At 41.4% G+C, this 14818-nt stretch overlaps 1 protein-coding gene across 2 annotated transcripts in view; it reads right to left on the reverse strand.

The window, feature by feature from the left end:
- The window catches only part of LOC126106471 (endoribonuclease Dicer-like), a 292820-nt gene that overhangs the window by 119118 nt on the left and 158884 nt on the right, over window positions 1-14818 (reverse strand). For both annotated transcript variants that reach the window (XM_049912758.1, XM_049912757.1), the window contains 2 exons: window positions 9311-9456; window positions 5493-5625 (listed from right to left, as the gene is read on the reverse strand). In XM_049912758.1, the coding sequence (XP_049768715.1) occupies window positions 5493-5625; window positions 9311-9456 (279 nt within the window). The remainder of the gene's footprint in view (window positions 1-5492; window positions 5626-9310; window positions 9457-14818) is intronic.

Raw genomic sequence — 14818 nt, forward strand, 5'->3', positions numbered from 1 at the left:
TTTATATATATATATATACCCAGGGAAGGAGAGGGAAAGACGAAAGGATGTGGGTTTTAAGGGAGAGGGTAAGGGGTCATTCCAGTCCCGGGAGCGGAAAGACTTACCTTAAGGGGAAAAAAGGACGGGTATACACTCGCACACACACACACACATATTGTGTGTATGTTTGTGTTCGTTTGTGTGTCTGTCGACCTGCCAGCACTTTCATTTGGTAAGTCACATCGTCTTTGTTTTTAGGTATATTTTTCCTTCGTGGAATGTTTCCTTCTATTATAACCATATCATTAATTTGAAACCAACAATTATATATATATATATATATATATATATATATATATATATATATATATATAATTGTATATATATATAATTGTATATATATATAATTGTATATATATATAATTGTTGGTTTTAAATTAATGATATGGTTATAATAGAAGGAAACATTCCACGAAGGAAAAATATACCTAAAAACTAAGACGATGTGACTTACCAAATGAAAGTGCTGGCAGGTCGACAGACACACAAACGAACACAAACATACACACAATATGTGTGTGTGTGTGCGAGTGTATACCCGTCCTTTTTTCCCCTTAAGGTAAGTCTTTCCGCTCCCGGGACTGGAATGACCCCTTACCCTCTCCCTTAAAACCCACATCCTTTCGTCTTTCCCTCTCCTTCCGTCTTTCCTGATGAGGCAACAGTTTGTTGCGAAAGCTTGAATTTTGTGTGTATGTTTGTGTTCGTTTGTGTGTCTGTCGACCTGCCAGCACTTTCATTTGGTAAGTCACATCGTCTTTATTTTTAGGTATATATATAAAACAAAGATGATGTGACTTACCAAACGAAAGCGCTGGCACGTCGATAGACACACAAACAAACACAAACATACACACAAAATTCTAGCTTTTGCAACCAACGGTTGCCTCATCAGGAAAGAGGGCAGGAGAGGGAAAGACGAAAGGATGTGGGTTTTAAGGGAGAGGGTAAGGAGTCATTCCAATCCCGGGAGCGGAAAGACTTACCTTAGGGGGAAAAAAGGACGGGTATACACTCGCACACACACACATATCCATCCACACATATACAGACACAAGCAGACATATACAGAGGCAAAGAGTTTGGGCAGAGATGTCAGTCGAGGCGGGAGTGCAGAGGCAAAGATGTTGTTGAATGACAGGTGAGGTATGAGTGGTGGCAACTTGAAATTAGCGGAGATTGAGGCCTGGTGGATAATGGGAAGAGAGGATATATTGAAGAGCTAGTTCCCATCTCCGGAGTTCGGACAGGTTGGTGTAGTGGGAAGTATCCAGATAACCCGGACGGTGTAACACTGTGCCAACATGTGCTGGCCGTGCACCAAGGCATGTTTAGCCACAGGGTGATCCTCATTACCAACAAACACTGTCTGCCTGTGTCCATTCATGCGAATGGACAGTTTGTTGCTGGTCATTCCCACATAGAATGCGTCACAGTGTAGGCAGGTCAGTTGGTAAATCACGTGGGTGCTTTCACACGTGGCTCTGCCTTTGATCGTGTACACCTTCCAGGTTACAGGACTGGAGTAGGTGGTGGCGGGAGGGTGCATGGGACAGGTTTTACACCGGGGGTGGTTACAAGGGTAGGAGCCAGAGGGTAGGGAAGGTGGTTTGGGGATTTCATAGGGATGAACTAAGAGGTTACGAAGGTTCGGTGGACGGCAGAAAGACACTCTTGGTGGAGTGGGGAGGATTTCATGAAGGATGGATGTCATTTCAGGGCAGGATTTGAGGAAGTCGTATCCCTGCTGGAGAGCCACATTCAGAGTCTGATCCAGTCCCGGAAAGTATCCTGTCACAAGTGGGGCACTTTTGTGGTTTTTTTGTGGGAGGTTCTGGGTTTGAGGAGGTGAGGAAGTGGCTCTGATTATTTGCTTCTGTACCAGGTCGGGAGGGTAGTTGCGGGATGCAAAAGCTGTTATCAGGTTGTTGGTGTAATGGTTCAGGGATTACGGACTGGAGCAGATTCATTTGCCACGAAGACCTAGGCTGTAGGGAAGGGACCGTTTTATGTGGAATGGGTGGCAGCTGTCATAATGGAGGTACTGTTGCTTGTTGGTGGATTTGATGTGGACGGAAGTGTGAAGCTGGCCATTGGACAGATGGAGGTCAACGTCAAGGAAAGTGGCATGGGATTTGGAGTAGGACCAGGTGAATCTGATGGAACCAAAGGAGTTGAGGTTGGAGAGGAAATTCTGGAGTTCTTCTTCACTGTGAGTCCAGATCATGAAGATGTCATCAATAAATCTGTACCAAACTTTGGGTTGGCAGGCCTGGGTAACCAAGAAGGCTTCCTCTAAGCGACCCATGAATAGGTTGGCGTACGAGGGGGCCATCCTGGTACCCATGGCTGTTCCCTTTAATTGTTGGTATGTCTGGCCTTCAAAAGTGAAGAAGTTGTGGGTCAGGATGAAGCTGGCTAAGGTAATGAGGAAAGAGGTTTTAGGTAGGGTGGCAGGTGGCCGGCGTGAAAGGAAGTGCTCCATCGCAGCGAGGCGCTGGACGTGCGGAATATTTGTGTATAAGGAAGTGGCGTCAATGGTTACAAGGATGGTTTCCGGGGGTAACAGATTGGGTAAGGATTCCAGGCGTTCGAGAAAGTGGTTGGTGTCTTTGATGAAGGATAGGAGACTGCATGTAATGGGTTGCAGGTGTTGATCTACATAGGCAGAGATACGTTCTGTGGGGGCTTGGTAACCAGCTACGATGGGGCGGCCGGGATGATTGGTTTTGTGAATTTTAGGAAGAAGGTAGAAGGTAGGGGTGCGGTGTGTTGGTGGGGTCAGGAGGTTGATGGAGTCAGGTGAAAGGTTTTGTAGGGGGCCTAAGGTTCTGAGGATTCCTTGAAGCTCCGCCTGGACATCAGGAATGGGATTACCTTGGCAAACTTTGTATGTGGTGTTGTCTGAAAGCTGACGCAGTCCCTCAGCCACATACTCCCGACGATCAAGTACCACGGTCGTGGAACTCTTGTCCGCCGGAAGAATGACGATGGATCGGCCAGCCTTTAGATCACGGATAGCCTGGGCTTCAGCAGTGGTGATGTTGGGAGTAGGATTAAGGTTTTTTAAGAAGGATTGCGAGGCAAGGCTGGAAGTTAGAAATTCCTGGAAGGTTTGGAGAGTGTAATGGATCTGGGAGATGTTATTTTTTTTACCGTATTTGTCGATACCGAATTGTAAATGTTTTCTTATATTTTTGTCAGGATTTATTATAATTTGTCTTATTATATGTTAATTTACTTCTGTTTTTGAGAGTAAAAGCATATTGATTACTATTAGAAAATGTATCGAAGAATAGCAAAGAGACTGATTACAAGTGGAAACTTGTGAATTGTGTAAAATATCTTTGACGTTGGAGTCGTCTTTGACTATAGTCAGTCGGCAGCTAACTCTTGGTGTGTCTTGACGGAAGAACAATGTGAAGGTCGCCGTCATAAATAATTTTGAAGAATTGGTATTTGAAACACCAAAATGAGGAAAACACGTTGAACCACGTCAATTCTGCAACCGACAAAGATGCATTGTGGAATCATACTTAGACAACTGAAGCCAAGACTAATATCGCCATGTAAACGTCTAACGGAAAAGGTACTGTCACGAAATATGGCAAATTTAAGTAAATAAAAAATAGTGAGCATATTTTCAACTTGTGTCTCAGCCGGGAAAACATATTTCAATTGGGGACTGTAGCCGATATGCCATATTTCAATTGGGGGCTCAGCCGGGATGCCATATTTCAAGAGGGTGATTTTGGGGAAGAGGAGGTGGGTCCCGCTGTGACGGAGGATGGAACTGTTCCAGGCAGGGTTCATTTGGGTAGTGTCTTGGGAAGTTGGATCATTAGGAGTAGGATTAGGATCATCTTTCTTTGTGGCAAAGTGATATTTCCAGCAGAGAGTATGAGTGTAGGACAGTAAATCTTTGACGAGGGCTGTTTGGTTGAATCTGGGAGTGGGGCTGAAGGTGAGGCCTTTGGAAAGGACTGAGGTTTCGGATTGGGAGAGAGGTTTGGAGGAAAGGTTAACTACTGAATTAGGGTGTTGTGGTTCCAGATTGTGTTGATTGGAATTTTGAGGTTTTGGAGGGAGTGGAACTGGAAGTGGGAGATTGAGTAGATGGGAGAGACTGGGTTTGTGTGCAGTGAGAGGAGGTTGAGGTTTGCTGGAAAGGTTGTGAAGGGTGAGTGAGTTGCCTTTCCGGAGGTGGGAAACCAGGAGATTGGATAGTTTTTTGAGGTGAAGGGTGACATGCTGTTCTAATTTGTGGTTGGCCCGTAGGAGGATGCTCTGAACAGCCGGTGTGGATGTGGGAGAGGAAAGATTGAGGACTTTTATTAAGGATAGTAGTTGACGGGTGTGATCATTGGCTGAGTTGATGTGTAGGGGGGGGGGAACCATCCTTTCGTCTTTCCCTCTCCTTCCCTCTTTCCTGACGAAGCAGCCATTGGTTGCGAAAGCTAGAATTTTGTGTGCATGTTTGTGTTTGTGTGTCTATCGACCTGCCAGCGCTTTCTTTTGGTAAGTCACATCATCTTTGTTTTTAGATATATTTTTCCCATGTGGAATGTTTATGAAATTATGCAAGAATTTCTTAAAACTCGTAAAAGGCAAAACCAGATGAAATACAGTAATAACAGTCCAAACTAGATGAAGTACAGGAAAAAAAAGAAAGGAACATGAAAATGAAATAAAATCCATGTGAAATCAGGATGAAATAGAAGTCAGCACAGAAATAAAAGTAAATTAAAAGGTGATAGCTGCGAGTGGTGCTGGTTAGTAGGAAAGAGGAGAGAGGTAGCAGCAGGTGTGAACAGATTGGGTTACGTCAAAATGATGTGTGCATGAATGTGGTGTAGGCAGGACTAGCAAAACCACACTTGAGTGAAGGAAGGTGGTTGGATGAATGTCCAGGAATAATTAAAGAAGTGGGGAGAATGTGGGATACACACTGCTGCAGCCACAGTCTGTGTGGGCATGTTGCTGTGCATTGTTTGTGGACGAGACTGTTGCTACAGGGTGGTTGAGAAGTGAATGAGGCAGTGTGTGTGTGTGTGTGTGTGTGTGTGTGTGTGTGTGTGTGTGTGTCCCTCAAAATCTAAAGGAGGGCTTTGCCCAGTAGCTTAGTTTACTTGTAAATGTGCCTGTCTGCCACTGAATAGGTCTGCTGTGTGGTGACAAGCAATCTATCCTAATTCATATTGTTGCAATTTCATCCCAGATTCACATTATTATGTACTTGATGCACCAGTGGATATGAAAAGGTGGATTTGAACAATAAGTTACATCATTATCAGCGGCCGTAAGTTCATTGCCATCTACAGAGAACAAATGAATAATTTTTCAAGTAAATTTTATCTACATTTTCATGTATTGAAGTTGCTCTATTAAGCTTGATTATAATACTTATATAACTTTACTTAAAACATAAAAGTGTAGCCAACACACTTTACCTTTACGGGTTCCCTTAGTCTTGAATTCATAGGCAGTTTCAAGTAACATGTAACAGTGCTATCTCTGTTGTTTTGAATGTACCATAAAGGTGAAAGGTCTGTAAACTTGTCCTGTGGCAACCTGCTGCAATAACTAAAACACAAAATTACACACATGTAACACGTTACGAAACATGTATTGAATACAACAAATACACTAATTAAAAAGGCAAACAATTAATAAATTTAATTAAAATTAATAAATATGTTAGCAGATTAAAAAAAAAAGAAAAAAACATTTTGCACCTGTGAACAAGTTATGTGAGCTTTAATTCAGGGGTATCAGGAAAGGAAAGAATATGTCTTATTGGGGGGAGGGGAACGGTGAAATAAAAAGTAAACGGTACTCAAAATAAAGGCAGCCTAAGGAACTGGTATCCCCTGATGGGTAACATTCAATATGATGTTAGTCTACCATGTGCACTGTAAAATGTTTGAATCTTAGTCGTGCCTGCTCCAAAGATAATCAAAATGTTGCTGCTCGAGCCGGCCCTGTTCACTGACACTGGTCATTCTGAAATTACCCAATGTTTAAGGAGGATTTCCGCAATAATACACTCCAAGTATTAACTGTTCCAAGCCCACTCAATCGTGTTGATGTAAACTGGTGGAAGCAGTTAATGAGACGGATGCGGTGTGCTGTGCATTACCGTCTCTAATGAATAACACAATTCCGAGATGTTGAGTGTAAGGCAGAACAAAAGCCTTTAAATTACCCTCGATAGCAGTGGGGCAAATTTGCAATGCCAGAAGACTAGCGAAATGCACGAAGACCTGGAGGTGATCGAAAATTGGTGCAGTCGTTCCCAAATGTAAATAATGTAATGTACTGCACATAAATAAGCGAAGAGATCCACTAATGACCAATTTCACTATTGGTGATCAATCACTGGAAACAGTAACTACTGTAAAATACCTCGGAGTGACTGGAGCAATATATACATGCCATGATACGTACATTCCTCCGCGTTTGCTGTTGTCTCACTCTAGTTTCGTATTTTATTAGGCAGACAGGATTTAAATGAGATAGCAGCAAACACAAAACAATACATGGCAAAATGTTTATATTTGTATTATTCTTATGGTGAAGAGAATACTACATGTGATTCACAATTCATAAAAGTTCCTATTGGCAACCATCTCTTCTCACAGGTAGAAAAAATTCAGAACGTAGAGTTGGCCAAATTGCAAACATCCCAAACAGTCTTGCCAGTTGGATTTTTGTAGTACATTGAAATGCTGCTACGTTCGAAGATGAACAATACGGAATTTGTATTTACTTCGTTGCATAATGTATGAAAATGCAGTGGTCGAAACTCGGGGCGGAGAAAAAAGCTCGTCTTCCACCTTTTCTTAAATTTATTTACTGACACAGAGGTTTTGGCGCCAGTATTTATCTGTGTGCCTGCAAAGCATGCCTGTGTAGCGCTACATATATTCGACAGCAGAAGTTAGTTGTGGCGGCACCTACCAACATTTTTCAGAACTTCCGCTTACTTTACACTCGATTCTAAGCCGCAGGCGGTTTTTTGGATTACAAAAACCGGAAAAAAGTGCGTCTTAGATTCGAGTAAATACGGTACGTTACATTTTCACTTGTCATTCAATGAACACACACATTATTATTGTTCTTATTGCTAATGTTGTTTTTATTATACGGGACTTTTCATACACTTCTCAAGTATCTAAGATTGCACAATATATTGGTGGATAATGTCTGGAGATACCAGTAAAATAGCTTTTAGCAACAGACAGAAGCATATTTTATTGACTGCAATGGTTCTGACATGCTCAACGTTGTTTTGTATTTGCATCTTGTGTGCCACAGACCAGTGAAACCACTTTTACCAGTTTTTGCCAGTGCTACTGAAGTTTTTTCAGATTTTCACATCTCGTAAGCTTTCCCACAACAGTTTTTTGTTAATTTTACTGGTTTAACACTGTCGATAATCCACACATTCTTTTTCTACACAAGGCACGATGTACAGTGTACTGTGTGCAGTGCCTGACCACTGTAAACAAAATTCATACGACAATTTGGTTTGTTCATTTTTGGCTATCTTTTAGGGCTTCTGTCCCCACTACTTCTTCGGTTCTGGCAGATTAACTTCAGGAATAATTTCCAGTGTATTATTTGTGCCACAACACTGTGACTGCTTGTAATCAGTCCGTATGACCTCTCTGCAACAGCTCAGTAGGTGACCAATTGTTTCAGCAGCTTCTTTGCTAAGTCTGTTGTTTCGAGGGCTCACTCCCGGGTAACACTCATTTCACAGGACTATCAGCAGATATGACACTACGTCACGCGCAATATCGGCACCTACAGGAACTGCTATCGACTTTGTGACGAGGAAGTATATGAATGTTATTGTTCCTTAGTTCGCTCACAGCAATTTCAGCTATTTTCTTAGGTTCTTGCCTAACCACACACTTAGGAATTTCCACAATTTGGAAATAAATAAAAAAAATATTTGTGAAAAGGAAGAATATGAATTTTTTTGCTGCTTATTTCAGTCACCGCAATTAAAGCTGTCCTCGTACACTCCTGCCTAACTACATATTCGGAAATTGCCAAAATATTTATTTCGTCCTTCGTTCTCTAATCAGATGGAAATTTAACTAGCATCGAATACCAGAAATAGTACTTGTATAACATTCGTAATAAAGTCCCAGAATGTGTTAACAACACTAATCTGAAAAAATAAACAAACAAATAAATAAATAAAATATGAAAATTTGCATGTAGCAGGATGTGAACTTTGGCTCCACAAACCACAACATTAACCATTACCCTAGCACAACGTCATGTGATACTAGTCTCCTGTCTTGGTTATCATAGTATTCCTTGAAGGCTTGTATCATTGATGCATTACCAACTGACATTTATAATGATGACAGTGAAATATTTTTGATAGACTGATAAATTTTCAGTGTTTGAAATGGAATATTAAAAGTAATAGGTAGGAACAACAAAAAGACTGTCCCAAAGCTTTCGGCCAGTAAGGTCTTCGTCACACACACACACACACACACACACACACACACAACTGCAGTCTCAGGCAACTGGAGCCTCACTGTAAGCAGCAGCACCAGTGCATGATGGGAGTGACGACTTGGTGGGGGTAAGGAGGAGGGTGGGGAGGGGAGGGGGAAGGGTAGTAGGGTAGAGGAGGTGGACAGTGAGGTGCTGCTGGGGAGAGCACAGGGACGAGGTGGAGAGAGGGTAGGGTAGTTAGGTGCAGTTGGGAGGTTAGACGGAGGGCAGGGGAGAGGGGGGTGGGGGGGGTGGGGGAGGAGATGGCGGGGGGTTAGCGGAAAAGGAGGGAGGTAAAAAGACTGGTTGTGATGCTGGAATGAGGGCTATGTAGTGCTGGAATGGGAAACTGGTAAGGGGCTGGATGGGTGAGGACACTACTAATGCAGGTTATCATAGTTTATCACTACTTCAATATAGGAAACAAAAGGCATAACTTCATTTCTGAAGTGGAGACTTTTTTCACATTTTTAAACAATCAATGAATCAATAACATGAATGCAACTTAACCTCACATACAGAGATCAGGCAGAAAATCTCATCGAAGTCCCAATAGTATGACTTTAGCCATCAGCTCTGAACATGGAAAAACCATTTTGATGCACTTTGAAGTACAAGTAAATATTAAGCTTCGTCTACAAGTGTAATCTCTCTAGAAAAATTATAATCAACTGAAAATGTATAGTTTATTTCTATGAGAATCGAACCTTTGAGGTCAATAACATAGCGCAGATGAGCAACTTACATGGAAATCGTGACAACAGCTGTTGAAACTGCAACATATGCCTCACCTCCAGGAACATACCAAACTTCATCTTCAACATCATCATCCATTGGCACATCATCCTCTTCATATGGATCATTAATAATTGATGCCATGTAGTTCAGAATCTGAGAAATATAAATGAGGATCTTTTTGTGATGACAAGTTATAGTATAAACATTAGTCGATAAAAGAATAACACAACTACTTCTAAATATTTGGAACCAACTGATTAGTTTTTTTTTTTTAAAGGGTGATAGAGGTGCCTTACTGTGACGGTCAATAGTCGATTGCAGAGAGCCTTGTTATCAGTCTGTGAAGTATGGATTACCCTGAGGTAGTGAGCATTCAGATCCATTTTCAAGTAGTTGACTCTCTATTTGACAGTCTGGTTATAAAACCAAATAATTACAGGAAGAGTGACGTAAGAAGAACGGCTAACGAGTGCAGTAAATGCAGGTGCACTCTGTCTCCAAAGAAAAACTTTGGACAAAATAAGAAATGATTAGTGTCTTGAAAAGATATCAACAAAGGAATTGGAACAAAGCCAAGCACCAAAAGCAGAAAAATAACAGATGACTGTGAAAGTAGAAACAATGTAAAACGTAACAGAAAGCAAAATGTGTCCGAAAATGAGAAATTTTTGTATAGTCTTGTCCTTCATACAGCTGGGTCCCTGTCCCCTCTTACGCTCTGATATGAGTGAACTGTCCTTCCTTTTTAACCATCCCCTCCTGTTAAATTTGATTACCCATCTAATAATTTGTTAATGTAAAAGCCACAAAACTACAACCTACAAACAGTTACACAACCAGAAATTACATACACATATTAAACCAATTTCAAAACAACTAGCACTACAGAGACAGACAGAATGTTGATGATAGAATGAAGAATAATCAGAATGCGCAAAGACAGACAAGAAAATGGGTACTGAAGACTAGGTGCTAATAAAACAGTTTACACGAAATGGAACCGTTAAAGATCTCAATCAGGATGAAACATATTTCATTCTTTTGGACATCTAATCAAGCCTTCTGAAAAGACTATCATCAGGAGACTAATTGAGAAGGTATGAAACAGTAACAACAACATCAGATGGAGTGATGGAAAGATATGTGGAAATAACAAACCCCAAAAGATGATTTAAAAAACAACACAAAAAATCATGGAACTCCAAGATAAACAAATCTGATTGTAAACCTAAATCAAGAAATAATGGGAAGGGTAATTTCATAACAAGAAAGCAAGCTCAGATCAGAGAGTATGAAGAAGCAATGGGCCAACTGGAAACTGAAAAACCCTTTGTATAAAATTGGTGGAAGTGGTCCAATGTAGGTAAATAAGTAAGTAAAAAATATTAACACAGCTAAGCTGCTTGAATTTTAAAATCTGATGATCCAATATGTTTTAACAGTGTTTATTTCTGTTTAATCAGAAGTGAAAACTGTAGCTGGAATATATTATATGGGTACAGTTCCGAGACTGTTGAAGATTGTGTGGACTGATCAACTAAAGGTGCCTTTACATGGACCACATTTATTAGCAATATATGGGTGCAACAATATTGTCATCAAAATTGTTGCAATGTTGTTGCAATACAAGGTAATATTCCAGTAAAGCTGGGCAACATTGCTGACAGAGCAAGTTATTTCAAGTAGTTTACAATGCATTGACAGGGCACTGTCCACCGACGGTGGAGAATGTACTGCCAGAAAAAAAAAAAATTACTACACCTCGAATGACAACATCAATTTTGATTTGATGACAGCATATGCCACCTAGGGGACAGTAAGTTTCTGATAACGGTTTCAATGTCACCCACCAACAGACAGCTTAGTGGCATAATTACTTCGAAGGCGTCTGGCTCCACGTGGTGCAGACGTGTGAAGCAAGTGAGCAACTACACACTGAAGATGCAATCGTGCTTCCTACAGCCAACTGTGCGAGTTTAAAAAGTATCAAATTGTGGCCTTCCAAGGGGCGGTATCCTGCCACACAAGTAAGACGTGCTGCATCAGTTGTGCAACAATGCTTGTTTGAGTAGTTATGAGAAAATTCTCGCACGTGTGGACAACATTCTGGACATCCACGTAGCAAAGATGCCTGCCAGAACTGTCGTACCATAAGGGCAGCAGTGGCAGATCGTACACAGACACCACAGCACAGATGTGAGCCCAGACGTGTCAACACGAATTGCTGCGAACTGGTTACTATCAGTGGGACTACGGGCAAGCACACCTCTAGCCCAGCTTTCACTCGCACCTCAGCAGTTGTGTGCGCGGTTCGACTGGTGCCATCACAGGATGACTCAGAAGATGGAATGATGCACTGTGGTCTTCAGCGACGGAAGCAGATTCTGCCTGCACACAAGTGATAGTCGTTTGCGCATATGACATATACCTGGTGAGCGCTCTCTCACAGAATGCATTCATCCAACACACTCTGGCCCCATCACAGGCCTTATAGTCTGGGGTATGATAAGCTGCAAATCTTGCTTGTCTTTGGTGTTCCTGGAGGGGATGCTAACCGGCACTCAGTACATGCAGAATGTTGTTAGACCTGTTCTTCTGCAGTTCTTGCAACTGGAAGGTGATGTGTTGTTCCAACTGGATAATGCTTACCCACATATTGACCGTGAAACTCAATGTGCTCTGCAAGACGCGCAGCAACTTCCCTGGCCAGCACCATCCCCAGACTTATCTCCAATTGAGGAAGTGTGGCGTTCGATGGCACAAGAAGCAACTTGTGCAATCTCAACTAACAACTCTTACAGAACTATGTGGTCAGGTTGGGCAAATGTGGCATTATTTATTTATTTATTGTTCCGTGGGACCAAATTAAGGAGAAATCTCCATGGTCATGGAATGAGTCAATACATGAAATTATAACACGATAGTAGAAACAGATAAAATGAAATATGAAAAACATATTCAGGCGACAAGTCGTAAGTTTGAAAAAAGAAAATCAACAACGTAACACTGGAATTTGCTTAATTTTTTAGCTCTTCCAGCAGCTCCTCGACAGAATAGAAGGAGTGAGCCATGAGGAAACTCTTCAGTTTATACTTAAAAGACTTTGGGCTACTGCTAATATTTTTGAGCTCTTTTGGTAGCTTATTGAAAATGGATGCAGCAGAATACTGCACACCTTTCTGCACAAGAGTCAAGGAAGTGCATTCCACATACAGATTTGATTTCTGCCTAGTATTAACTGAGTGAAAGCTGCTAACTCTTGGGAATAGACTAATATTGCTAACAACAAACGACATTAAAGAAAATATATACTGTGAGGGCAATGTCACAATTCCCAGATAAGAGGTTCTCAAACTTACACCGCATATAGCTCGAACAGCCTGTTTTTGATCCAAAAATACCCTTTTTGAATCAGAAGAATTACCCCAAAAAATAATACCATATGACATAAGCGTACGAAAATATGCGAAGTAGACTACTTTTCGTGTTGAACTGTCACTTATTTCAGATACTGTTCTAATGGTAAATAAAGCAGCATTTAGTTTCTGAAAAAGATCCTGGACATGGGCTTTCCACAACAGCTTACTATCTATCTGAACGCCTAGGAACTTGAACTGTTCTGTCTCACTTATAATATGCCCATTCTGTTTGATCAAAATAACGGTTCTTGTTGAATTGTGAGTTAGAAATTGTAACACACATCCTGCGTCATAACACTCCATCAAAGAATTGTGCACTATGCGACACACTGCTCTCTGTATACACCTTTCGTCCTGTACTATATCTGTGCAGCATGCTCCTCTTCTGCATAAAGAAACAGAACAGTATTTGCCATCAGTATGATTGACTGAATGCCAGAGTAAGTGCCTGTTTTGCTGCATATGGATGCTACACCAAGAACTAATATGAGTGTTTTAGCATGTGCCGATACTTGGTACCTTGTGCTATTGATCTATAAATGTAATTATTTCATGTACTCCATATGCTCGCAGCAATTTCCTCGTTTCTGGAGGGTTGTTACCGCAGGTTGTTGCATGACGGATTCCTCCCAATCAGTTCAAAGAGTGGTCGTCCAGTTTCTTTGTGCAGAAGAGGAGCATGCTGCACAGATATAGTACAGGGCGAAAGGTGTATACAGAGAGCAGTGTGTCGCATAGTGCACAATTCTTCGATGGAGTGTTATGACGCAGGATGAGTGAACACCGACGACATGTCACGCCACGGGCGGATGCACATTGTAACACCAGTGCTATGATTATGGCTGAGGAGAACTCTAACAAAGGAATTGTTGGTCGGATCACCACACGACACTGCTGTCGAACTGCCAATAAGCAAAACAGTGGTGCATCATGTAATTCATGAGAAGCTTCGTTACGGTAAAATATGTGTGCAGTGCATGCCAAAGCATCTTTCAGAGAATACAAAGACAGCGAGAATGAGCGTTTCCCTGAGCCAACTGTTGAAATATGCGGAACAAGGAACTGATTTCACTGCTGAGATTGTGGCGTGTGTTGAAACTTGGTGTCATCACTTCGACCCTGCCTCCAAATGGAAGAGCACGGAATGGCAGCATCCTAGCTCTCGTGATAAAAGCCCTGAAGGCCTAAAAGCCCTGAAGGCCGGAAAAGCGATGCTCAATTTCTTTTTTGACAAAAAAGGACTGGCTACCATGCGGCATAACAGTTAACACTGAGCAATATTGTGACATGTACTCAGGCTCAAATATGCCACTAATAACAAGCACAGGGCAAGCTCTCGAAAGAGACGGTGCTTTTCCAGGACAATGCTGTGAAACTCACGGCAGAGATCTTCCAGCTCCTTCAAAAATGTTGACGGGAGGTCCTGGAATATTTTCCTCCACATGTGACTTATGAATCTTTGAGCCCTTGAAACATTCTCTGAAGGTGAGAGGCCCAATCGTGACAAGGAAATGCAAGACACCGTGAAAAACTGAACCTGTCAGCGGCCCAGGAGTTTCTACACTGAAGCCATCCTCTCCCTTCCTATGCGCTGGGATCATTCACTGTCAATGATATATTGTAGTACAGTTGCACATGAACAAAGCTGTTATTAAAATTTTTATACATATAACAGTAATCTCCTTTTCATTTGGGCACACCTTACATGTATAATCAGGGTTGGGAGACTTGGCTGCTACCGTCACAAAAGATTTGGAGTATTGAATCATAATAGATCTGCTCTTAACATTTTTGAAGCACCATGTGTGTTTGTGTTTGTAGACAGCAACTTGCCAAATGTTTTTTTTTATTATTACAGTCTTTGTTATACACAACTTTTCATTTCACGTCACATAAATACTGTCTTAGACGTATCATATTTATGAAATTCAGAGTTCTATCTATGTGCTGGTGAACCAAAATTAAATATTAACATAACCTTTGTTTGTTATTTCAAACTAATTTAATGAATTTTTGAGAGTCCTTCCACCAAAGTGGTGCAAATCTCTAGTATCATGATGCATACTGATGAGAAGTGTGTTCTGAAGAGGTAAATC

The sequence above is a fragment of the Schistocerca cancellata genome, chromosome 10 (assembly GCF_023864275.1).
Source record: "Schistocerca cancellata isolate TAMUIC-IGC-003103 chromosome 10, iqSchCanc2.1, whole genome shotgun sequence".
In the NCBI taxonomy this organism is placed as follows: domain Eukaryota; kingdom Metazoa; phylum Arthropoda; class Insecta; order Orthoptera; family Acrididae; genus Schistocerca; species Schistocerca cancellata.